Source organism: Brienomyrus brachyistius, unplaced genomic scaffold (assembly GCF_023856365.1).
Source record: "Brienomyrus brachyistius isolate T26 unplaced genomic scaffold, BBRACH_0.4 scaffold33, whole genome shotgun sequence".
Classification (NCBI taxonomy): Eukaryota; Metazoa; Chordata; class Actinopteri; order Osteoglossiformes; family Mormyridae; genus Brienomyrus; species Brienomyrus brachyistius.
Window position 1 is genome coordinate 2,616,152 of NW_026042308.1, and position 26,704 is coordinate 2,642,855.

Sequence of the window (26,704 nt, forward strand, 5' to 3'; positions counted from 1 at the left end):
TTTTAAGCACCTGCAAAGGAAAGACTATATGATTATATTCCATAGACATCGATTCATTCGTTTGTTCGTTCATTCTGACAATGTTAAAACGTTAACATTAAAGCATTAAAAGTGTGGAAAGCAAGAAAGTGGCGTGTGGCTGCTCGGTGAGAACAGGATCAAAGATTTCTGTAACTGCGCTGCTTGTGACATTTGCGTAGTGAATTTCCTAACAAGCAGCTGCTTGTGATTAACAACTGATTGTTTTCCATTGAAGACCTCAGAGAAGATGTAAAACATAGTCATTCTTTTTTGGTTTATACTTTCATAAGGTTTTCGGATTTTTAAAACAGTACAGAAGCTAACAGTTGGATAACAGCTTTCCCAGTGCTTGTGAAGTTGATGCCCTTGCAGTGTAGCGTTATACTCATGGATGCAGAAGGTATAATCAAAGCTCAACACCTAGCCTGCTAAATGTGCCCTTGAGAGGTAAAGTGGGCTATCCCACAAAAACAAGGTTTTGAGAAAATGAGCTCCAAAGTTGAATTTTTGTCTAAAAATCAGTGTGCCTATACCCTACAATTGATATATATCATAGGCAGCACAGAGATATGACTTAGATAATAACAACTTATCCAATTGAAAATATTCAATAAAAGGGGGTAGGGGTCAAAAATGTGGGATAGCCCACTTTACCTCTCAAGGGCAAAAATAGCCAAGATGCAACACCCCCTCACAGAGTAACACAGTTCATTGTTAGATGATTTGGCTGAAACTAATTCATATCACGAGTAGCCTACCACCATATATTATGAGTCTCAGCTGAAACTAATTCATATCACGAGTAGCCTACCACCCTCTATTATGAGTCTCAGCTGAAACTAATTCATATCACGAGTAGCCTACCACCCTCTATTATGAGTCTCAGCTGAAACTAATTCATATCACGAGTAGCCTACCACCCTCTATTATGAGTCTCAGCTGAAACTAATTCATATCACGAGTAGCCTACCACCCTCTATTATGAGTCTCAGCTGAAACTAATTCATATCACGAGTAGCCTACCGCCCTCTATTATGAGTCTCAGCTGAAACTAATTCATATCACGAGTAGCCTACCACCCTCTATTTATGAGTCTCAGCTGAAACTAATTCCACACATATAATAGAAAAATGCAGGCACAGCTTGTTAATGAATAAATATGCATTGTATTTTGTAAAAACAATGTATGTCGCAATGGATTTTTGTCCAGAAAGCTGTGTGGAAGTGTAAGCTTTTGCAATAAATAGCGTAGGGTCAGCATTACCATTTATTGAAAATGAATCACAGCATGGGGCAGCATGGTGGTGCAGTGGTTAGCATTGTTGCCTCACACCGCTGGGACCCGGGTTCGAGTGTCTGCCTGGGTTACATGTGTGTGGAGTTTGCATGTTCTCCCCATGTCGTCGTGGGGTTTCCTCCGGGTACTCCGGTTTCCCCCCACAGTCCGAAAACATGCTGAGGCTAATTGGACTTGCTAAATTGCCCGTAGGAGTGCGTGTGTGAGTGAATGGTGTGTGAGTGTGCCCTGCGATGGGCTGACCCCCCATCCTGGGTTGTTCCCTGCCTCGTGCCCATTGCTTCCGGGATAGGCTCCGGACCCCCCGTGACCCAGTAGGATAAGCGGTTTGAAAAATGGATGGATGGATGGATAGTTTAATATGCTGTTGCAGTTAGAGTTCACTTTTTCTAATCATGTAGATGGCAGAATTTTATGTGGTGGAATTTCCTGAGCGGGAAGAAGTAGCAGTGGTGAGCAAACACTGGATGAAGGGGGAGAAGAAGTGTCCGTGGTCAACATTTGTTTCGCCAGACAAAATAGGAAAAGCTGTAACCAATCATGCAAAACCTGACATTTCCTGGCAGTGTTATGCAGGTGAAATTGCTTATTCAACAGGTAAGTTTTTGTGTGTCAGTGAATTAACCTTGACCATTTGTTAACACCAATTTGTTAGTATACAGCACCATTATATTGAGGCATATCACCCACTCAGCTCCAAAAAAGTTTTTGTATTTCATTCACTGATTGTATTTGTTTTTCTCGGCATATTTTTATGTAGAAAGTTGTGAGAAAGCCAAGAAAAATGCCAAGGCGATAGAAGAGGACTCTTCATTTTCCAGTGATCCAGAATGACAGCTGCAAAGCGGAGATCGTTGTAGAAGGTACAGTCATTTTCCTGCACCATTTCATTGCAATGAATTAAGCGCAGATTTCAGGCTTAGAATTTTATACTCTCTGCAGTTTATCTAATTAGCATCTGTGTTTTCTGTGTATGTTGTCTAAAGATTGTAATTTTCTATTATGGCTGTGTGATATGTCCAAACTCATGTGACATTTTAGGTCATTTCATATCTCGTTGATACATACCAGGATATAGCACATTTTCTGTAGGTTCAAAGCATAGTTTATGTAAAATGATTACAAGGATAGCCTTATGTCTTGTTAACTTTTATTTGTCTAATGTATTATTCAAATGTATAAAATAGCTTAAATGTACTACCACTAACTGTGATTTGCAACACAATGTAATAAATGATAGAATATTTAATAAAACAGTTAGCATTTTTCTGTCATCACATAATATACACCTTCATTTTGGACAGCCCTATTTATGATTATATTATGCACTAGGGTGGCCCTTATAAATGGAAAAAAGGCTAAAGAATAACCAAGGACGTCGGACTGAATCGCAGACAGCAGACGAAGAAGGCTTCACAGAGACATTCTGTGATTTATTTGACATTGCTCACCAGATGCATTGTCATTAATTACTGCTGAAGAAGACAAAGCCTTTCTGCTTGCACAACGTGAACAAGGCCGAAAGGGTGTCATGGCAGGCGTGGATGCATCGTCGGTAAAGAAAAAAGCAGAACTGAACATTAACCGGATAAACGCTGTAAGTGGGAAGAAAAACAGAAAGCGGAACTAGATTTGTTGAACCAAAGTATTGCGCTCTCCTCAAGTCACTCTTAATCTTTTTGGCCAATTTCTGCATTATAGAATCAGAATGTATACTCTCTGCAGTTTAATCCATTAGCATCTGTGGTTTGTGTGAATGTTGTCTAAAGACTGTAATTGTCTATTATGGCTGTGTGATATGTCCAAACTCATGTAACATTCCATTGGTAAATTCAATTCAATTCAATTTATTTTTATATAGCAGTTTTTACAACAAAGTTGCCCCAATGCGCTTTACAGGAGTGTGTTGTGAAACATCCTTAACAGAGATAACGACAGAACACAGAAACAGTGAAAATGGAAAAATGAAAGAGAAAGTCAGATGACAGTGGAGGGCAGGAACCAAAAACTCCCAAGTGGGGAGAAAAAAAACCTCTGGGGGTCCAAGGTCACCTGGCAGCCCCACCCCCCTGGCCATGTTAACATTACTGGACGAGGGTAGAGAAGTAGCCGGATTGTTTGCTAAGAGCAAGGTGTAAACTGTGATCCGGTCCTAGTTAAAGTCCATCAGTGAGACAGTCCTCCACATAGACTTGTCGGGTGGCAGGATGGAAGCTGCACCGACATCATCATAGATCGCAGGTCACTTCTGTGATGGCACCCTTCCGTAGACCCTGATGGCAGCTCAGAAGGTGCCCCCTCAGGCACCCTCCAGACATGTGGGAAGGAAGGCAGAGAGTGCAGGTGTCAAAGAGTGCACTGATACATTAATGGACAAGCACAGTAGGTAAAAATGACACGTACAGCAGCATCAGAAGCCATAATTACGGTGTTAAGTGCTAACTTGTGGGTAAGCTAAACTAAAGTAATAGGTCTTCAGTCGAGATTTAAAGACAGACCGATTCAGCATCCCGAACATAGGCTGGTAAGCCATTCCACAGTATAGGGGCCCTGTAGCAGAATGCTTTACCACCAACAGTCGCTTTAGTTTTATTAAATAAAAATGCAGAACTGATCATTAACCGGATAAACGCTGTACGTGGGAAGAAAAACAGAAAGCAGAACTAGATTTGTTGAACCAAAGTACTGCGCTCTCCTCAAGTCACTCTGAATCTTCTGATTCAACATAAAGAGTGTTTGGACGTGCGGCTGTAGAAAACAAAATAAGCTGAAAGAGAGGAAGGAACTTACTGACTGCTGATGTTGTAGAATCACTTGGCTGCACCAAAACAAGTTTTGCAGTGCAGTGCACACACTCTCCCCTGCTGTTCATGCTTCTGGGCAGAAAGTCGACGACTTCAATATCAACCACTCTTCCATTTAACATGCATGCAAAAGCATAATTTTCTCAGAGCAAGTGAACTAAAGGCAAACAGTGGACCACCTTCCAATCATTGTGTCTGGGTCTGGAGTTGATCGACTTCTTCGCATTGCCAAACAGCGCTAGCACTGGTGAAGCAATGGCTAATGCAATGCTGGAAGAGGTTGAGTCATGGGGAATTAAGGATCGTATAAAAGCACTCAGTTTTGATACCACAGCGAGCAATACTGGGCGAAAAAATAGTGCCTGTGTGTAGTTTGAAGGCAAGATTAATTCAGACCTGCTGTATTTGGCTTACCGTCATCACATTCACTAACTAATGCTAGACGAAGTATTTGTAGGAGTTATGGGTCCAACAAGTGGTCCAGAAATTGGACTGTTCAAACGTTTCAAGTCATTTTGGTCTAGTTCAGTTCACAATGACTACAAGGCGGGAATTGGCGACTCACAAGTAGCCGCAGCAGTGCACGACTTCCGAGCAGAAGTCACACGTTTCTCAGCTGCAGACTGCATAACCCTGTGATGACTACAGAGAACGACCTGAACTAGCCATTGTGTTTCTGGGTGCTGTGCCTCCCCGTGGTGTTCATATTACCAAATCTGGTGCATTGCATCAAGCCCGCTTCATGGCCAAGCTGATATATGCATACAAAATATTCTTGTTTCGATATTCTAACTTCAAGCTTACCAACCGTGAACAAAAAGGCTTGGCAGATCTCTGCATATTTGGCCTTCAGGTCTACCTGCAATTGTGGTGCAATTGTGCCCATATTGTGTCACAGTAAAGAATTTCTTCCTCCTCCACACAAACCAGTACATTAAAAATACAAAACCAGTTTACTTTCATTACATGTCTTACATTTGTGTTCATTATCTTGAAGCAAGCTAGAAACTTGGATTTGATTTTGTGCACTCTTGAAAGAAAAAGTAAAATAAGATAAAAATATAACCACGAGGGGGAGGGCACAGTGGTGCAGTGATTAGCACTGTTACCTCACACTCTGTTGTTGGGGGGTTTTCTCCAGGTACAACGATCCCCCCCAATTAACTGCATTTATCAAATTGTCAATAGGTGCACATGTGTGAGTGAATACTGTGTGACTGAAGGGTGTGTGAGTGACTGCTGTGTGACTGAAGGGTGTGTGAGTGACTGCTGTGTGAGTGACTGTTGTGTGACTGAATGCTGTGTGAGTGACTGCTGTGTGACTGAATGCTGTGTGACTGAATGCTGTGTGAGTGACTGCTGTGTGACTGAAGGGTGTGTGAGTGACTGCTGTGTGAGTGACTGCTGTGTGAGTGAATGCTGTGTGACTGAAGGGTGTGTGAGTGACTGCTGTGTGAGTGACTGCTGTGAGTGAATGCTGTGTGACTGAAGGGTGTGTGAGTGACTGCTGTGAGTGAATGCTGTGTGAGTGACTGCTGTGTGAGTGAAGGGTGTGTGAGTGACTGCTGTGTGAGTGACTGCTGTGTGAGTGAATGCTGTGTGAGTGACTGCTGTGTGAGTGACCGCTGTGTGACTGAATGCTGTGTGAGTGACTGCTTTGTGAGTGACTGCTGTGTGAATGACTTCTGTGTGAGTGACTGCTGTGAGTGACTGCTGTGTGAGTGACTGCTGTGTGAGTGACTGCTGTGAGTGTGAATGCTGTGAGTGACTGCTGTGTGAGTGACTGTTGTGTGAGTGACTGCTGTGAGTGACTGCTGTGTGAGTGACTGCTGTGTGAGTGACTGCTGTGTGAGTGAATGCTGTGAGTGACTGCTGTGAGTGACTGCTGTGTGAGTGACTGCTGTGTGAGTGAATGCTGTGAGTGACTGCTGTGAGTGACTGCTGTGTGAGTGACTGCTGTGTGAGTGTGCCCTGTGATCGGTTGGTTCCCCCTCTCGGGTTCTTCCCCTGCAGCTGCAGTCTCTGGACCCCACATGATCCTAAACAGAACAAGCAGATTCAGAAAATGGACAGACAACCAAAAAACAAAACATTCGTAACTTCTCAGCAGAATAAAGGCTGATCTCCCAGAGTCACAGAAAGCATCACTTCTGCCTTCAGTGTTTTGCAGGATCATCCTTCTCATGGTTGTCTGGTCCAAACCCTCAACCCTGTTGGTGTGAGGTGACAGTGTGAGGTGACAGTGTGAGGTGACAGTGTGAGGTGACAGTGCTCTACACCGAGTCACAATGCCACTCACCCAATAGCTACGGTACAAATATAGTCATTACAATCATTAAAATTAACCAAACAATTCCATCAGAATTTATTTGGTAGCCATTTTTATCCAAAATGAGATGCATATTTGACTAAACAGGCTCAGACTTTCCCTGGACATATTAGGAAGATAAGTGTATATAGTGTAACAGGTATATATTTGAACATAAATTTTTTCCAGCAAGATAACCTTTGGGCACAAGATAAAAGAAAAATCCTGGGGCTTTAGGGCTCCTTACCGTATAGCTTCAAAGTACTGTCTCGTTAAATCCCGTAGTGTCCCACGCTCCATGTTTGGGAAACATTGTATTTTAGGCAAATTCATAATGTGCTTCAGTTATGAAATATCAGTCTATATAAACGTGGTATTTCACTTAACATTCGACAAAATATTCTGTAACATTTAGGCTATCCACTTAATTACAGTGTATTTAATTACAATAAACAGTTACTTTTTTCATCTTCACCATTACTTAAGCAAGCTTGCATTATTGCATTACATGTTCAGTGTAATAACCATTTCAAAGCAGCAATTAATCATTATAATCACTGCATTGTCATGTCCCCCGACGGCATCAACTGCCATCACATCGAATGACAAATCAGTTCACACCTACACTTGCACATACAAGAATGGCTGCATACGAGGTTGAGCGATCAGTATCTTTATTATTATTACTTTTCAGAGTAACTGATAGGAATTAAAATATTTGTGTATATGTGTATGATCACATGTGTATATGTTACATATATATATAATAACTATTTGTAACGTTATTACGATTATTATTGTTGTTGATATTATTGTTGTTATAACTTTTTATTGTTGTCATCATTATCCTGCTGTTACTGTTTTGTCGTTTGATGTCCTTGTAATGAGTGTTATGTGTGTCATGGTTGTTTGTTATCTGCATTCCCCTACACTTCGTTTTCTTCATCCCACCTTTATTATCCATCCATTGTCCAAACCACTCATCCTACTGGGTCGCGGGGGGTCCGGAGCCTATCCCGGAAGCAATGGGCACGAGGCAGGGAACAACCCTGGGTGGGGGGCCAGCCCATCGCAGGGCACACTCACACACCATTCACTCACATATTTATCTACTTATTTATTTTTTGTATAATCACGGTAGTAGGGTGGGTGAGTTCGGAGTGGCCACACTAGAATTGAATATCTTTACACTGTAACTTTAATTTAAATTTGATTTAATTTAAAAAATAAAGTTGTCTTCCGAAGAGGGGGGGATGGTGGTGGGCAGAAAAAAAAAATCATTGTAGTAAAATCAACACAGTCATTATGAATTTCTCTGATAATTACTGATTGAAATTACAATTGAATTTGCATAACCATTGATTTTTCTACCATAGGCTCTCAATGGTAGAGTGGTAAAAACTGGTCAGCAGCTTTTGGGGGAGGTGGGCCTGAGGAGGGGGCACTGAGGAAGTACGTCCTTTATTGTGCCTTCCCCACCTGGTGAGAGATGCTTGTGAACCGCTAGGAACTTGAAGCTCTCCACCCTCTCTACCTCTTCTCCATCGATGTAGAGGGCAGAGTGCTTAGCTGGCTTGGCTCTCCCGAAGTCCACTGTGTGTGTTAAGTTCCAGGTTATTACTGTCACCATTGCCTCAGCTGCTGAATGGAGGAGAGGACTGAGGACACACCCCTACGCCGTGCCTGTGTTCAGGAGGAGAGAAATGTGGTCTCCTATCCTGATGTTCTGGGGTCTGTTGCTGAGGAAGTCCATTATCCAGTGAGCTTCTGAGGCCCAGCTTGCTCAGTATTAAAGGCGGAGCTGAAGTCCAGACCCAGCACCCTCACATAGGTGTTGCTGTTGTCCAGATGTTTCAGGGCTGTGTGGAGAGCTGTTATTATGGCTTCCTCTGTTGACCCGTTTGCCCTGTACGCAAACTGAGGTGTGTTGGTGTCAGCTGCAATAGCGGCCTTAATGTAGGGCGTGGTGAGTCTTTCCAAGCAGGAGATCTTGTTGACTTTTTTCTGCTATGTGGTCTTATAGTATGTTAAACGTGAGTCAGAGGAAAAACTCTTTGAGATTGAGGCAAGTCTCCAGAGTGGTATATATTTTAATGGTTTGGGGTGTATTTGATTGCCAGTCCTGCCCTTGGAAAATTAACATATGTACAAAGGTGTCAGGACAGTTGATACCCTTTTCTGTGCAGCTCCTGGTACCGCCCACTCCTTTGTAGACCAATGGTGCTGGATGTTTATTTGCATAGCATGACACAGGACAGTTTTTGACTTCACAGATTTTTTTTTAATCTATCACAATTGTGATAAATAAGGCGAGAGAACAAAAAACGACAGAAATCGATTCTTATGCGGTAGGAACTAATGTCAGGGCCATACCATCCTCGATTTTGCTCAGGCTTGTAAATAATATGCCTTGGTTTCTAAAAATTAAGCTTAATTAAAATCTGAATATAAAAGGAACAAACTGATTTGATTTATTGTTCTATCCTAAGTTGAGGCACAAAGGCAACGAGGCCAACACCCATTATATCTGCTTTAAGGGGAATGCGGTCCTTCAACCACTAAGGTAGCTCTCAGCCCCGATAAATAATTACGTTATGCAGTCTAACACAGTCTAGCTTCATAATCAGTGTTTGGTGACTGGTGCCACACATTTCACTCTCTTTTATACCACAGGTGGTTCTTAGGAGGGCTTGACTGGTTCTTTCTTATCCTAACTGAAAAAAATCTATTTAGTCATGCTTAAATAAACACATTTAAAATGAACGTTTTCAATGTCCTTGCTCTTATTTAACCTCAACACACAAGCAAATTTGCTTATATAAAAACAATTCTTTGATCATAAGAAACTAAGCTGACATAAAATTTACATTAAAAAGAAAAGCCCCTGTTGGTCTGACTATTTTTCATTATGGTGGGTTAGTAAAACACAGCAGCTGAATGTCCAAATGAGTTTAAATGAGACATTAAAATGGGGCAGATATGGACCACCCATGTTGTACTTGTGTGCCACACATATGGGCTTGTAGTCTGGGAAGAGGTAGAGACACATTGTCTTAACACTCTGGGTTGTAAATTCAACACTATGAGAGTTAATAAAGACTAACACTGTACTCAGCCCTCACACTGTACAGTGTTAAAAATAACACTGATTGGTGTGGACACATTGGTGTGGATGCAGTATTAATTTAACACTGACACATTTGTTGTGCTCATTTTAATTAAATCATGGGCACATTTTCTTAATTTGATCCCACTTTGTTTCTTCAGAATGTCCCTATAATTTTTGTCAGTATGTCATGAGAGGGGCTCCATACTGAAATTAGGTTTGATCGCATAGAATTTGTTCAGTAAAATGCGCAAAAGATCACAATAATTTCAACAACTGTGAACCTCAGCATGCACTGACCGTCTCTGTATCTGTTTCTCTCTCCCTTTCTCCTCCTTCCCCTTTTCTCTGGATGTGCAATAATTCTTTTCTGTATAAGCCATAGCCAAGTACAATACTTGGTCTTTGTGCAACATACATACTACTGTATGTACACATATCTATATACCTTTTAGCCAGTAGTATTTAGCCAGTAGTTGGACACATAAAAAGTACAATAACATTGGTAACATACATTAGATTCAATGACAAAAATACTAGGAGTAGGAATAAAATTGTCATACCTGTTATTTGCAAAGACACCTGCATCATGCCTGGTACCACTTTGTATCAGATGCTGAATAGAGCCCTTTAATTGGCACTGGGCAAATAATTTGCTAAACTTGGGATAATTTTACTCATAAATAGATACATTCACCCAAAATAAGTGCATGCAAAATATCTTAATTAATTTGAGTACATCCTAGAGATTATTTTTTTCACTGTGGTATTACATAATTATGAAGTGGATCACAGTAGATGAACTGTAAAATTCTCAGTGCCAGGAACACCAACGGCAGACGCCGACCCGCCCCCACCAGGCGACGGGCCCGGGCAGGCCAGCCCCCTCCCCCCCACATGCGAGTAACCACCCGCCCAGGAGCTGGAGCAGTGGCCCAGCCGACAGAGATCCCGCCCCAAACCCACCCACTCAGCGTAGCAGCGCAGGCGAAACCCAGCGGACCCGACACCCCCCCAGTGCACCGCTCACCCAGGGGGGTGGCAGAACCCTCCACCCCCCACACCGTCCCCCACAGGCCAGGCCAGCGGGCACCCAGAGACACCAACCACATAACCTCAGTTGTAACCTCAGTTTTTGGGTTTCTGTAATGTTTTTAAACTTATTCCTGGTGGTTTGGATTTCCATAAATATTTTGAAATTAAGGAGTCCAGTGATTTGAACCAAGTCAGCGGAGGTTGACTCGGAACCATTGAGAACATGTAGTAAATTTTTGGCAAGATCATCACTTTGATTATTGCCTCACTTCCCATAAGTGACGTGGGCAGATTACTTAAAACCTGATGGTGGGGTTGAATTCTAGGAAATATTTTAAAATAGATTAAGCTAAAGTCTACCCACTTTAACAGAACCATCCTATAAAATTTACTCAAATTAATTCAGGCAACATTTTTGCAGTCATTTGATTGGGTAAATTGTATTTTTTTACAAAGTAAACCCAAGTTTAGCAAATAACATACCGATGTATTTAAAGGGTCCTCTTTAGCCTCTGATGCAAAGTAGAATTAGGTACAGTACAAGTGTCTTTGCCAGTATCACCTGATACAGTTTACTACCCAGTTGGGAGTTAAGAGCTTTTTTAAGGGCCCATTTATGTGGCCATTCTGCCAAGGTTGGGCATGAACCAGTGACCTTCTGATCACAAGCATAAACACTTAAGCTGTTGAGCCACATGGTGCCAACAGCCAAGTGCTTTTAGCATGTTTACAGCATTTTGTTACAGTGCGTGAGTCAGAAAGCGTCACACCAGATGTGTGAGTTTGCAATCCTGAAAACATATGTTTAGAAATAGTTTCACATCAGTTAAATTGTATAAAAAATAAGATTACTTTATACAGTTCTTAAAAAGCGGAACCTCTGATGAACATGAAATCACCAATAAACTACATTTACTCATTTAATGTTTTATTAAATACATAATGCGCTTGAACACTACAGCTGTACGATTTCAGGACAGAGCAGCCACTCTTAGGCTTTTTGGTTGAGAGTGTTAGATTTCACTGCTGACAAACGATTTTACAATCTTATCTTCTATAATAGGACATAAACATAAAATTTGATGGTTATATAACATTCCATTATGAAGTTATGTAGCATATTTCACACAGTGGTGCAGTGGGTAGCACTGTCACCTCACACCTCTGGGGCCTGGGTCTCTGCCTGGGTCTCTGCCTGTGTTCCAAGTATGTGAAGTTTGCATGTTCCCTCTTGGTTGAGGTGGGGGTTTCCTCTGGATACTCTCGTTTCCTCCCACAGACCAAAAACATGCCGAGATTTATTGAAGTTACCAAATTGCCCATAGATGTGCATGTGTGAGTGAATAGTGTGTGAGTGAATGGTGTGTGAGTGACTGGTGTGTGAGTGTATGGTGTGTGAGTGAATGGAGTGTGAGTGACTGGTGTGTGACTGCTCCCTGCAGTGGATTGGTGCCCCATCCTGAGTGGTTTTTCCCTTGGTACCCATAATGGCTGGGACAGGCTCTGCACCCAGGATTATACCTAAAACTTCGATCCTGCTGGGATCCCAAACACAATCTTCCTCCAAGCCGCTAGGAACCATTCCGCAGTTGGGGGGCACCCAGGCTGTGTCATATCCATGATCATGCCATGTTTTTTGGAGGGGGTGTCCCTGCCGGTCGATCTTCTTTACTTTTCCTACTCGAACCCTCAGCTTGAGTACAGCTTTCCGCTCATAGAAGGGTAGATTTCTTGGGTAAGCTTTGGCCTTCTCAAAGCTCCGACTGACATAGACTCCAGGTCCAAGCATGCCATCGCTGGACTGCTGAAATCCATTCTGTTCAATATCTAATGCAGCTCTTAATGTAGTACCATGGTACATGATGTATGTCCTACTACCTCTCCGTGTGTCGTCATGCTCCAGATAGCATTCAAAAGACGTGCAGAAGTCGTCTACAAATTCTAAAAAATCGGCCAAGCTTGCCATACTTTTCTCTGCAAACCAGTAAACTTGCTTTAATAAACAGATGTTTTCTGTACAAGCAAGAACAATTTGGTGTCAGTTTTATTACTGGACAGAAAACTAAATTTGACTATAGTCCATGTTAATACAGATATTAAGTTTAATTTTAATGATGTTTTATTCTAAAACTGTTCATTTTATGTTATATTCTAAACTGAATGAGAGAGAATGAGACCATGGAGTAGCAGACTTACCTCTTGTACTGAAAATCCACTTCAGAGTAAAATCACTTCAGACCAGTGACTCAAGGTTTTGCTGTAGTTTCAGTTTCACCTAAACTGAAAGACAGACACGTTATATAGACGGCTTTGCCACACCTTTTTCCGTCACAGAAGGAATTGTACATTATGAGAATCAATAAAATAAGGTTTTATTGGGTGTGGAGTTTCCCTTCCCATGGTTACAGGGATGGACAGGAACATGAAGGTCACACAAAAACATTAAATTCCCTGTGAGAGGAAGGATAGACATGTAACTGTCATTTCAGGTGAGGAAAATGCGCCACATGAGAGAGGATGGGATCAAGGCCGTTTTACTGGGGTCTCAATGATCACAAAAAATATTTATCAACAGCTCTGTCATCATGGCCTTTCAGAGGATCATAAGTATGGTTTGATCCAGACCCTCTGCCCTATTTGTGTGAGGCAACAGTGCAACAATGTCACCTTCAAAGTCACAATGCCAACTACAAAGAATAGATTCTTGACAATCACTAAAATGACAAAATAATTCATAATCTTTAATATAGAATGAATATAATATACACATTTCTTGGTCCCTGTATGGGGAAAGTTAAACCTTCTCATTGTATCAGTTACATCTGTTGACTATAATCTTACCTTGCAAAACAAATATCTTTATATCCTCCGGAATCTTATTCGTGTTTCTTGCTGAAATGGCGATTCTGGCTTCAAGTATATTTCACTTTCAGTTACAGACAGGAAATGATCAGCTTCCTCCCAAATGCGGAAGCGGTCTGTGGCCCGGTGTGGGATATTTGGGTACATTATCCATTATCCATCTCCTGCCCCCAAATACTTCGGTCACAGCTCCAGGGCCGTGCAGAGACCTTTAGTGGGGCAGGTGCTCAGATTTAAAGAGGGGAGCATGGATGAAGATCTCAGAACATCAGCTACAGCGTAACCTGCTGAACCACAACAACCGACATTCAAAAAGAGGATAAATCCTATAACAAACCGCATCATACTTTATCGTTACACCTTAGCAGAGTTTTATCAGAGTCTCATTGTAATTATTATTTGAGCCCTTATTCTCAGAGTTGCAGATTACTGTCAGGCAGTTAGAGGACATGGTCAGCTGGTGCACCTGGACATTGCTGTTTATCAGTGTCTGCTAGGGCTGTCAGCAGACAGGAATTTAAACCAGAGAGCCCTGCTGTACGCAGAGCAGTCCCAGATAAGTTAGGGAAGGCTGTCAGTGCCTAAGGCTGTTAACTTATGAATCTGTACTGCGTATACTACTTAATGAAACAAATGCGAAACAAAATAATATGTTTTAATTATTACTTACATTTTAAACGTATTACTACTAAGTATATAGTGCTGCTGAATAACTACTCAGCCAAAACAGCAACTCAAGCAATGTAACTGTGTGTTAACAAATGATGTTCAATAGATGCAAAACTGAGCAGACAGATGTACTGATTTGGAAAATGTCCTGGAAAGGACATTAAGATTGAATCTTCTTTTCGCCACGTCCTGGAAAATGTCTGTTGTGGTTCATTGGAACATCTTTCTCAATCAGGTCTCCGCTGACTGAACCCCACTATTTTCCAGCTGTTACGTCTCTTGTCTTCCTGCTCCTTTAAAAGGGGCGGCAGCTGAAACAAACATGGCATCAGCACTGGGAGAATATGCCAGTGCTGGGTGTCTCTCATAGCAGTGCTTTCGAAATGACCGCCCTCCTTCCTTCACTGGAAATGGCAGCACTGCTTAGCAGTGTCCAATATTATTGCACGTTTGGTTGAAGCCAAATCATGCTATTACAGGTTTGCTAGACTAGCCTCTGTCTGGCTTTATTCTTAGTAGCCTGAGCTTCCATTCCCTGCACACTTTCTGTGGGCTGTGGCTCAGCGTCTGCCTTTCTTACTACAGGCTCTGTCTCCTCACTTACTGCTCCCTGCACACTTTCTGTGGGCTGTGGCTCAGCGTCTGCCTTTCTTACTACAGGCTCTGTCTCCTCACTCACTGCTCCCTGCACACTTTCTGTGGGCTGTGGCTCAGCGTCTGCCTTTCTTACTACTGGCTCTGTCTCCTCACTCACTGCTCCCTGCACACTTTCTGTGGGCTGTGGCTCAGCGTCTGCCTTTCTTACTACAGGCTCTGTCTCCTCACTCACTGCTCCCTGCACACTTTCTGTGGGCTGTGACTCAACGTCTGCCTTTCTTACTACAGGCTCTATCTCCTCACTCACTGCTCCCTGCACACTTTCTGTAGGCTGTGGCTCAGCATCTGCATTTCTTACTACAGGCTCTGTCTCCTCACTGACTGCTCCCTGCACACTTTCTGTAGGCTGTGGCTCAGCATCTGCCTTTCTTACTACAGGCTCTGTCTCCTCACTCACTGCTCCCTGCACACTTTCTGTGGGCTGTGGCTCAGCGTCTGCCTTTCTTACTACAGGCTCTGTCTCCTCACTCACTGCTCCCTGCACACTTTCTGTGGGCTGTGGCTCAGCGTCTGCCTTTCTTACTACAGGCTCTGTCTCCTCACTCACTGCTCCCTGCACACTTTCTGTGGGCTGTGACTCAGCGTCTGCCTTTCTTACTACAGGCTCTGTCTCCTCACTCACTGCTCCCTGCACACTTTCTGTGGGCTGTGGCTCAGCGTCTGCCTTTCTTACTACAGGCTCTGTCTCCTCACTCACTGCTCCCTGCACACTTTCTGTGGGCTGTGGCTCAGCGTCTGCCTTTCTTACTACAGGCTCTGTCTCCTCACTTACTGCTCCCTGCACACTTTCTGTGGGCTGTGGCTCAGCGTCTGCCTTTCTTACTACAGGCTCTGTCTCCTCACTCACTGCTCCCTGCACACTTTCTGTGGGCTGTGGCTCAGCGTCTGCCTTTCTTACTACTGGCTCTGTCTCCTCACTCACTGCTCCCTGCACACTTTCTGTGGGCTGTGGCTCAGCGTCTGCCTTTCTTACTACAGGCTCTGTCTCCTCACTCACTGCTCCCTGCACACTTTCTGTGGGCTGTGACTCAGCGTCTGCCTTTCTTACTACAGGCTCTATCTCCTCACTCACTGCTCCCTGCACACTTTCTGTAGGCTGTGGCTCAGCATCTGCATTTCTTACTACAGGCTCTGTCTCCTCACTGACTGCTCCCTGCACACTTTCTGTAGGCTGTGGCTCAGCATCTGCCTTTCTTACTACAGGCTCTGTCTCCTCACTCACTGCTCCCTGCACACTTTCTGTGGGCTGTGGCTCAGCGTCTGCCTTTCTTACTACAGGCTCTGTCTCCTCACTTACTGCTCCCTGCACACTTTCTGTGGGCTGTGGCTCAGCGTCTGCCTTTCTTACTACAGGCTCTGTCTCCTCACTCACTGCTCCCTGCACACTTTCTGTGGGCTGTGGCTCAGCGTCTGCCTTTCTTACTACAGGCTCTATCTCCTCACTCACTGCTCCCTGCACACTTTCTGTGGGCTGTGGCTCAGCATCTGCCCTTCTTACGACAGGCTCTGTCTCCTCACTCACTGCTCCCTGCACACTTTCTGTGGGCTGTGGCTCAGCGTCTGCCTTTCTTACTACAGGCTCTGTCTCCTCACTCACTGCTCCCTGCACACTTTCTGTGGGCTGTGGCTCAGCGTCTGCCTTTCTTACTACAGGCTCTATCTCCTCACTCACTGCTCCCTGCACACTTTCTGTGGGCTGTGGCTCAGCGTCTGCCTTTCTTACTACAGGCTCTGTCTCCTCACTCACTGCTCCATGCACACTTTCTGTGGGCTGTGGCTCAGCGTCTGCCTTTCTTACTACTGGCTTTGTCTCCTCACTCACTGCTCCCTGCACACTTTCTGTGGGCTGTGGCTCAGCGTCTGCCTTTCTTACTACAGGCTCTGTCTCCTCACTCACTGCTCCCTGCACACTTTCTGTGGGCTGTGGCTCAGCGTCTGCCTTTCTTACTACTGGCTCTGTCTCCTCACTCACTGCTCCCTGCACACTTTCTGTGGGCTGTGGCTCAGCGTCTGCCTTTCTTACTACAGGCTCTGTCTCCTCACTCACTGCTCCCTGCACACTTTCTGTGGGCTGTGACTCAGCGTCTGCCTTTCTTACTACAGGCTCTATCTCCTCACTCACTGCTCCCTGCACACTTTCTGTAGGCTGTGGCTCAGCATCTGCATTTCTTACTACAGGCTCTGTCTCCTCACTGACTGCTCCCTGCACACTTTCTGTAGGCTGTGGCTCAGCATCTGCCTTTCTTACTACAGGCTCTGTCTCCTCACTCACTGCTCCCTGCACACTTTCTGTGGGCTGTGGCTCAGCGTCTGCCTTTCTTACTACAGGCTCTGTCTCCTCACTCACTGCTCCCTGCACACTTTCTGTGGGCTGTGGCTCAGCGTCTGCCTTTCTTACTACAGGCTCTGTCTCCTCACTCACTGCTCCCTGCACACTTTCTGTGGGCTGTGGCTCAGCGTCTGCCTTTCTTACTACAGGCTCTGTCTCCTCACTTACTGCTCCCTGCACACATTCTGTGGGCTGTGGCTCAGCGTCTGCCTTTCTTACTACAGGCTCTGTCTCCTCACTCACTGCTCCCTGCACACTTTCTGTGGGCTGTGGCTCAGCGTCTGCCTTTCTTACTACAGGCTCTATCTCCTCACTCACTGCTCCCTGCACACTTTCTGTGGGCTGTGGCTCAGCGTCTGCCTTTCTTACTACAGGCTCTGTCTCCTCACTCACTGCTCCATGCACACTTTCTGTGGGCTGTGGCTCAGCGTCTGCCTTTCTTACTACTGGCTTTGTCTCCTCACTCACTGCTCCCTGCACACTTTCTGTGGGCTGTGGCTCAGCGTCTGCCTTTCTTACTACAGGCTCTGTCTCCTCACTCACTGCTCCATGCACACTTTCTGTGGGCTGTGGCTCAGCGTCTGCCTTTCTTACTACTGGCTCTGTCTCCTCACTCACTGCTCCCTGCACACTTTCTGTGGGCTGTGGCTCAGCGTCTGCCTTTCTTACTACAGGCTCTGTCTCCTCACTCACTGCTCCCTGCACACTTTCTGTGGGCTGTGACTCAGCGTCTGCCTTTCTTACTACAGGCTCTATCTCCTCACTCACTGCTCCCTGCACACTTTCTGTAGGCTGTGGCTCAGCATCTGCATTTCTTACTACAGGCTCTGTCTCCTCACTCACTGCTCCCTGCACACTTTCTGTAGGCTGTGGCTCAGCATCTGCCTTTCTTACTACAGGCTCTGTCTCCTCACTCACTGCTCCCTGCACACTTTCTGTGGGCTGTGGCTCAGCGTCTGCCTTTCTTACTACAGGCTCTGTCTCCTCACTCACTGCTCCCTGCACACTTTCTGTGGGCTGTGGCTCAGCGTCTGCCTTTCTTACTACAGGCTCTGTCTCCTCACTCACTGCTCCCTGCACACTTTCTGTGGGATGTGGCTCAGCGTCTGCCTTTCTTACTACTGGCTCTGTCTCCTCACTCACTGCTCCCTGCACACTTTCTGTGGGCTGTGACTCAGCGCCTGCCTTTCTTACTACAGGCTCTGTCTCCTCACTCTCTGCTCCCTGCACACTTTCTGTGGGCTGTGGCTCAGCGTCTGCCTTTCTTACTACAGGCTCTGTCTCCTCACTTACTGCTCCCTGCACACTTTCTGTGGGCTGTGGCTCAGCGTCTGCCTTTCTTACTACAGGCTCTGTCTCCTCACTTACTGCTCCCTGCACACTTTCTGTGGGCTGTGGCTCAGCGTCTGCCTTTCTTACTACAGGCTCTGTCTCCTCACTCACTGCTCCCTGCACACTTTCTGTGGGCTGTGGCTCAGCGTCTGCCTTTCTTACTACTGGCTCTGTCTCCTCACTCACTGCTCCCTGCACACTTTCTGTGGGCTGTGGCTCAGCGTCTGCCTTTCTTACTACAGGCTCTGTCTCCTCACTCACTGCTCCCTGCACACTTTCTGTGGGCTGTGACTCAACGTCTGCCTTTCTTACTACAGGCTCTATCTCCTCACTCACTGCTCCCTGCACACTTTCTGTAGGCTGTGGCTCAGCATCTGCATTTCTTACTACAGGCTCTGTCTCCTCACTGACTGCTCCCTGCACACTTTCTGTAGGCTGTGGCTCAGCATCTGCCTTTCTTACTACAGGCTCTGTCTCCTCACTCACTGCTCCCTGCACACTTTCTGTGGGCTGTGGCTCAGCGTCTGCCTTTCTTACTACAGGCTCTGTCTCCTCACTCACTGCTCCCTGCACACTTTCTGTGGGCTGTGACTCAGCGTCTGCCTTTCTTACTACAGGCTCTGTCTCCTCACTCACTGCTCCCTGCACACTTTCTGTGGGCTGTGGCTCAGCGTCTGCCTTTCTTACTACAGGCTCTGTCTCCTCACTCACTGCTCCCTGCACACTTTCTGTGGGCTGTGGCTCAGCGTCTGCCTTTCTTACTACAGGCTCTGTCTCCTCACTTACTGCTCCCTGCACACTTTCTGTGGGCTGTGGCTCAGCGTCTGCCTTTCTTACTACAGGCTCTGTCTCCTCACTCACTGCTCCCTGCACACTTTCTGTTGGCTGTGGCTCAGCGTCTGCCTTTCTTACTACTGGCTCTGTCTCCTCACTCACTGCTCCCTGCACACTTTCTGTGGGCTGTGGCTCAGCGTCTGCCTTTCTTACTACAGGCTCTGTCTCCTCACTCACTGCTCCCTGCACACTTTCTGTGGGCTGTGACTCAGCGTCTGCCTTTCTTACTACAGGCTCTATCTCCTCACTCACTGCTCCCTGCACACTTTCTGTAGGCTGTGGCTCAGCATCTGCATTTCTTACTACAGGCTCTGTCTCCTCACTGACTGCTCCCTGCACACTTTCTGTAGGCTGTGGCTCAGCATCTGCCTTTCTTACTACAGGCTCTGTCTCCTCACTCACTGCTCCCTGCACACTTTCTGTGGGCTGTGGCTCAGCGTCTGCCTTTCTTACTACAGGCTCTGTCTCCTCACTCACTGCTCCCTGCACACTTTCTGTGGGCTGTGGCTCAGCGTCTGCCTTTCTTACTACAGGCTCTGTCTCCTCACTTACTGCTCCCTGCACACTTTCTGTGGGCTGTGGCTCAGCGTCTGCCTTTCTTACTACAGGCTCTGTCTCCTCACTCACTGCTCCCTGCACACTTTCTGTGGGCTGTGGCTCAGCGTCTGCCTTTCTTACTACAGGCTCTATCTCCTCACTCACTGCTCCCTGCACACTTTCTGTGGGCTGTGGCTCAGCGTCTGCCTTTCTTACTACAGGCTCTGTCTCCTCACTCACTGCTCCATGCACACTTTCTGTGGGCTGTGGCTCAGCGTCTGCCTTTCTTACTACTGGCTTTGTCTCCTCACTCACTGCTCCCTGCACACTTTCTGTGGGCTGTGGCTCAGCGTCTGCCTTTCTTACTACAGGCTCTGTCTCCTCACTCACTGCTCCCTGCACACTTTCTGTGGGCTGTGGCTCAGCGTCTGCCTTTCTTACTACTGGCTCTGTCTCCTCACTCACTGCTCCCTGCACACTTTCTGTTGGCTGTGGCTCAGCGTCTGCCTTTCTTACTACAGGCTCTGTCTCCTCACTCACTGCTCCCTGCACACTTTCTGTGGGCTGTGACTCAGCGTCTGCCTTTCTTACTACAGGCTCTATCTCCTCACTCACTGCTCCCTGCACACTTTCTGTAGGCTGTGGCTCAGCATCTGCATTTCTTACTACAGGCTCTGTCTCCTCACTGACTGCTCCCTGCACACTTTCTGTAGGCTGTGGCTCAGCATCTGCCTTTCTTACTACAGGCTCTGTCTCCTCACTCACTGCTCCCTGCACACTTTCTGTGGGCTGTGGCTCAGCGTCTGCCTTTCTTACTACAGGCTCTGTCTCCTCACTCACTGCTCCCTGCACACTTTCTGTGGGCTGTGGCTCAGCGTCTGCCTTTCTTACTACAGGCTCTGTCTCCTCACTCACTGCTCCCTGCACACTTTCTGTGGGCTGTGGCTCAGCGTCTGCCTTTCTTACTACAGGCTCTGTCTCCTCACTTACTGCTCCCTGCACACTTTCTGTGGGCTGTGGCTCAGCGTCTGCCTTTCTTACTACAGGCTCTGTCTCCTCACTCACTGCTCCCTGCACACTTTCTGTGGGCTGTGGCTCAGCGTCTGCCTTTCTTACTACAGGCTCTATCTCCTCACTCACTGCTCCCTGCACACTTTCTGTGGGCTGTGGCTCAGCGTCTGCCTTTCTTACTACAGGCTCTGTCTCCTCACTCACTGCTCCATGCACACTTTCTGTGGGCTGTGGCTCAGCGTCTGCCTTTCTTACTACTGGCTTTGTCTCCTCACTCACTGCTCCCTGCACACTTTCTGTGGGCTGTGGCTCAGCGTCTGCCTTTCTTACTACAGGCTCTGTCTCCTCACTCACTGCTCCATGCACACTTTCTGTGGGCTGTGGCTCAGCGTCTGCCTTTCTTACTACTGGCTCTGTCTCCTCACTCACTGCTCCCTGCACACTTTCTGTGGGCTGTGGCTCAGCGTCTGCCTTTCTTACTACAGGCTCTGTCTCCTCACTCACTGCTCCCTGCACACTTTCTGTGGGCTGTGACTCAGCGTCTGCCTTTCTTACTACAGGCTCTATCTCCTCACTCACTGCTCCCTGCACACTTTCTGTAGGCTGTGGCTCAGCATCTGCATTTCTTACTACAGGCTCTGTCTCCTCACTCACTGCTCCCTGCACACTTTCTGTAGGCTGTGGCTCAGCATCTGCCTTTCTTACTACAGGCTCTGTCTCCTCACTCACTGCTCCCTGCACACTTTCTGTGGGCTGTGGCTCAGCGTCTGCCTTTCTTACTACAGGCTCTGTCTCCTCACTCACTGCTCCCTGCACACTTTCTGTGGGCTGTGGCTCAGCGTCTGCCTTTCTTACTACAGGCTCTGTCTCCTCACTCACTGCTCCCTGCACACTTTCTGTGGGATGTGGCTCAGCGTCTGCCTTTCTTACTACTGGCTCTGTCTCCTCACTCACTGCTCCCTGCACACTTTCTGTGGGCTGTGGCTCAGCGTCTGCCTTTCTTACTACAGGCTCTGTCTCCTCACTCTCTGCTCCCTGCACACTTTCTGTGGGCTGTGGCTCAGCGTCTGCCTTTCTTACTACAGGCTCTGTCTCCTCACTCACTGCTCCCTGCACACTTTCTGTGGGCTGTGGCTCAGCGTCTGCCTTTCTTACTACAGGCTCTGTCTCCTCACTCACTGCTCCCTGCACACTTTCTGTGGGCTGTGGCTCAGCGTCTGCCTTTCTTACTACAGGCTCTGTCTCCTCACTCACTGCTCCCTGCACACTTTCTGTGGGCTGTGGCTCAGCGTCTGCCTTTCTTACTACAGGCTCTGTCTCCTCACTCACTGCTCCCTGCACACTTTCTGTGGGCTGTGGCTCAGCGTCTGCCTTTCTTACTACAGGCTCTGTCTCCTCACTCACTGCTCCCTGCACACTTTCTGTGGGCTGTGGCTCAGCGTCTGCCTTTCTTACTACAGACTCTGTCTCCTCACTCACTGCTCCCTGCACACTTTCTGTGAGCTGTGGCTCAGCGTCTGCCTTTCTTACTACAGGCTCTGTCTCCTCACTCACTGCTCCCTGCACACTTTCTGTGAGCTGTGGCTCAGCGTCTGCCTTTCTTACTACAGGCTCTGTCTCCTCACTCACTGCTCCCTGGAGGGGGCATGTTTCTTTATTCTGATTGATCAGATGTTGTTTTGATAGACAGATCCACGTGGTTGTGTTCCGTTATGCTGATATGACAGATATGTTGACAGATAGGACCATGTGGGTGTACAGATGTAGCCACTTGAATTTTCCCCAGTTTCCATGATGGGGCCTTGGCTGGTCCTTGGCTGGTCCTTGACTGGCCCCTGCTGGGTTCTGGGTGGGACCTTGACTATAATGAGATCCCCCACGATGATGTAATGAACAAATGGGCCGGCATGATCGGCCCCTTGCCTCTTTGTGTGTAAAGTACTTGCAATGATTTATCCATCCACCAGGGGGAGCAGTGATTATGAAAGCTGAAAGTGACTTACCTGAAATCATGAAATCAGGTAAGATACCTGAAATCAGGTATTGTAACTCTACTGCAAAAAATGAAATTCTAAGCAAGTATAATTTTCTTATATTTAGAGAAAAATCCAGTTTCGTTAATAAACTGACTACACTGCAATAAATGGCCTTTGAAATTTAAGAACCTCACAAAAAGACGAAGGCGGGGAAGGAATGTCATTGGCCAGCGTGGTGGGAACATCACAATGTGTGCAGCAATTGCAAACCATGGTGTCATCCATGACCATGCTACCCTTGGCCCCTACAACACTGCCCATCTGATCACATTCCTGGAAATCCTATGCAACACACTCATTTCACCAGATCAGATAGATGGTCCAGAGCAGCTCAGGTATGTTGTCATTTGGGACGACGTAAGTTTCCACCAGGCTGCTCTGGTTCGTAACTGTTTCACTGCCCTCCCACGTTTTTTAGTTGTTTATCTCCCTCCATATTCTCCATTCCTCAATCCTATTGACCGAAATCCACACACAAGGATACCCCTTCTCCAAGCTATGGAAGATGCATGTGGAGATATGGCAGTTGATGCTTTTCATGGCTGGATTCGCCATGCTAGGCGATATTTCCCCCGCTGCTTGGCCAGGGCAAACACTGCTTGTGACGTGGATGAGGTGCAGTGGCCAGACCGAAACAGAAGAGAGGATGCAGCATAGTCGTTTTTTTTTTACTGTAACTGTGTTCAGTAAATCCTTCTGTTGTTTGTATATGTAGACCACGGTATGTGCAACTTCCTGTTGGTTGGGATGAACACAGTGTACATTGTTTTTGTGGGAAAAATACAGTAAAATAATTTTGATACCGTGTACTTGTGTGTTTTGTATAAAAACAATATTCTGAAATATTTTACTATGCACTTATGTAGGCCTGTGTACTGTCTGTAGTAAGTGTAACACTGAACAAAAGAAGGCTTACAGTAAGTCACTATGATGAATGGAGAAGAAGTGGTCATAGTGTTTTACATTACAGTTTTTTAAGATTGTTTACACACAATTTTGAAAAGCAGGTTCTTTTTGTCAAAATCTAATCACAATTATCCAAACACCACACTCAATTTGCAGAATTCCTAGATTGTTTGCAAAATGACACACTTCAGTCAAAACATACACATATCAGTCAAAACATATACACATATTTGTGAAAATGCTATTAGTTTTCATTTAACCAACACAGTCCTCAATGATCAGACACTATTGCAGACAGTTTCACACTGCTGTGATAAATAAAAAACACATGTGTAGAAAAACTAATTTTAGGAAATAGCATGTGCTAGATTTTTGGGCAGATGTTATGTAAGGGATCATTTCGATGACAAAAAATAGTGACAAACCCACAACATTCTTCATGATTAGTTTGAGATATAGGGAGAATGTACACAAATAGGCCTACTATAAACTTACCAAGCACTGCACAACACTGATGCTGCAGACTGAATATTTCAAGTACCGGTATTTATTTCAATTCAAGAAATACAGTATTTCTTACCATAATCAGTTACAGTAATCAACCAACAATGAAATCAATGAAACAAATAAAATCTGTAGACAAATAAAAATTACTGCCTGAAGTACATACAGTTTGACTCTGGAAAAAAAAGCAACACAAATACTGTAACTATTCCTCATCTCTCCGTTTGGCTGGATCAGGCCATAAGATTTCATCCACATCACAGGCTATGTCTTCATTTGCAAGGCACCGTTAGAAGAATCGCCTTGAGTGACGAATCCACCCCTGCACAGAAGCTGCGTCGATTTGATCACATGCCTGCTCCATGGCCTGAATGAGGGGCAAACGGTCATAGGGCCGCAGGTCGTATACCTTCCACCGCCACGCTGAAAAAAACTCTTCGATTGGATTCAGGAAGGGGGAGTATGGGGGAAGGTATAACACTTCAAAATCAGGGTGACCATGGAACCAATTCTGGACCAGAGCAGCCCGATGGAATGAGACATTGTCCCAAACGACAATGTACCGCATCTGGTCCACTTTGTGTAATGCTGTGACAATCTCGTGCAATCTGTCAAGAAATGCAAGTATTAGATTTTCATTATAGGGTCCCAGATTTGCATGGTGGTGGAGGACAACATTTTGTGTGATAGCAGCGCAGAGGGTGATGTTACCCCCTCGCTGCCCTGGCACATTGGTGATTGCCCTGTGTCCAATTACATTTCTCCCTCGTCTTCGTGTTTTTGCAAGGTTAAATCCAGCCTCATCCACATATATAAATTCATGCTGAATTTGTTCTGCATCCATTTGCAAGACTCTCTGAAACACAGTAAAAGACAATAGGATGCTATTCAATATCTATTGCACATTTTTTTTGTGCCAGAACATTATGAGCAGTGCACAATACCACACCATAGCAGTAAAATGAACAATACATACCTCCACATATTCAGAGCGCAGATGTTTCACTCTCTCTGAATTTCTGTCAAATGGTACCCGATATAGTTGCTTCATGTGTACTTGCTTTTTCTTGAGGATTCGAGCTAATGTTGACAGAGAGACTCGGTGGATGTTATTGAAAATACGGTCATCGTTGATGATATTGGCTTGGATTTCTCGCAGCCTGATACAATTATTGGCCACAATCATGTTCACTATGGCGGCCTCTTGTGCACGGGTGAACATAGGGCCCCTTCCACCTTGGTGTCCTCGACCCTCAATCCTATGTGAAAAATATACTGTATATATAAAAAAATACACATGCAGCCTCAAATGTCACAGTAAACAATATTGATGACAAGTACAGCAAGCTTAAGTTTCAATGTACTGTGTGGTTAGCTTACCTGTTTTCTCGATGAAATGTCCGAATTACTGACGCAACAGTATTTCTGCTGAGATTTGGTTGAACTCTTTGTCCAGCTTCCATCAGTGTCAGTCCATGGTTGAGAACATGGTCAATAAGTGTTGCACGGATTTCTTGAGTCAAATTTGGTCCTCGTCTTCTTTGTTCAGGTTCTGTCAACTCTTCAAGTTCTTCTCTACCTCTTCCTCTACCTAGGCCTCTTCCTCTATCTCCTCCTTCTCCTCTTCCTCTACCTAGGCCTCTTCCTCTACCTTCTTCTTCTCCTCTTCCTCTACCTAGGCCTCTTCCTCTATCTCCTCCTTCTCCTCTTCCTCTACCTAGGCCTCTTCCTCTACCTTCTTCTTCTCCTCTTCCTCTACCTAGGCCTCTTCCTCTATCTCCTCCTTCTCCTCTTCCTCTACCTAGGCCTCTTCCTCTATCTCCTCCTTCTCCTCTTCCTCTACCTAGGCCTCTTCCTCTACCTTCTTCTTCTCCTCTTCCTCTACCTAGGCCTCTTCCTCTATCTCCTCCTTCTCCTCTTCCTCTACCTAGGCCTCTTCCTCTACCTTCTTCTTCTCCTCTTTGAGCTCCCCCTCTCATTCTCACTCTTCTTCTAGCTCCTTCCATTTTTGATGAATACAGGTGAACTCACCTGCTGCCTTTTATAGCACACCTGAGTGCTGCGTTTTCTAATTAGCACATGTGTGCTTCCACACCTTATGGATGTGCTTATCCAATTAGTTCACTAGTGTGGTCATTGGCAATCTGGGGCTTTGTAATGACAAGAAAGTAACCTCACAATCCTTATCTGTGTCTAAGCTGTCAAAATGTGTGTAGAGTTTTACAAATCACTGTGTGTAATGTTTTGCAAAAAGAGTGAAGCAGACATTGTGTGTAATGTTGTGCAAATCTGTGGCGGTGTTTTGCTCCTTGGAGTAGACTTTTGCAAATTGTGTGGAAATTTTTATTTTACAGTGTAAACAATCGTAAAAAACTGTAAGCACATCAGTGATCAACTGGTTCTTATAAATGTCTATTCATATGATGGTTTGTTTGTGTCATTTGAAAGCAAAATAC

General features: G+C 45.6%; 1 protein-coding gene and 2 long non-coding RNA genes across 3 annotated transcripts; 1 reads left to right on the top strand and 2 right to left on the bottom strand.

Annotated features, from left to right (window-relative positions):
• Nucleotides 1-1,960: 1,960 nt before the first annotated feature.
• LOC125721457 (uncharacterized) lies at nucleotides 1,961-3,149 on the top strand. Its single transcript, XR_007385758.1, has 2 exons — nucleotides 1,961-2,181; nucleotides 2,651-3,149. It is a non-coding gene; the product is annotated as an uncharacterized LOC125721457 (long non-coding RNA).
• An 8,333-nt stretch (nucleotides 3,150-11,482) lies between these two features.
• On the bottom strand, nucleotides 11,483-13,714 carry LOC125721443 (uncharacterized). The gene is made up of 3 exons (XR_007385742.1): nucleotides 13,413-13,714; nucleotides 12,768-12,851; nucleotides 11,483-12,584 (listed from the first exon to the last, which is right to left on the bottom strand). It is a non-coding gene; the product is annotated as an uncharacterized LOC125721443 (long non-coding RNA).
• Nucleotides 13,715-24,537: 10,823 nt separating this feature from the next.
• LOC125721409 (uncharacterized) lies at nucleotides 24,538-26,339 on the bottom strand. The gene is made up of 5 exons (XM_048997284.1): nucleotides 26,194-26,339; nucleotides 25,629-26,049; nucleotides 25,225-25,507; nucleotides 24,925-25,104; nucleotides 24,538-24,615 (listed from the first exon to the last, which is right to left on the bottom strand). The coding sequence occupies exons 1-5, from the start codon at nucleotides 26,252-26,254 to the stop codon at nucleotides 24,538-24,540; spliced, it is 1,023 nt and encodes a 340-aa protein (XP_048853241.1). The 5' UTR covers nucleotides 26,255-26,339.
• Nucleotides 26,340-26,704: the final 365 nt, after the last annotated feature.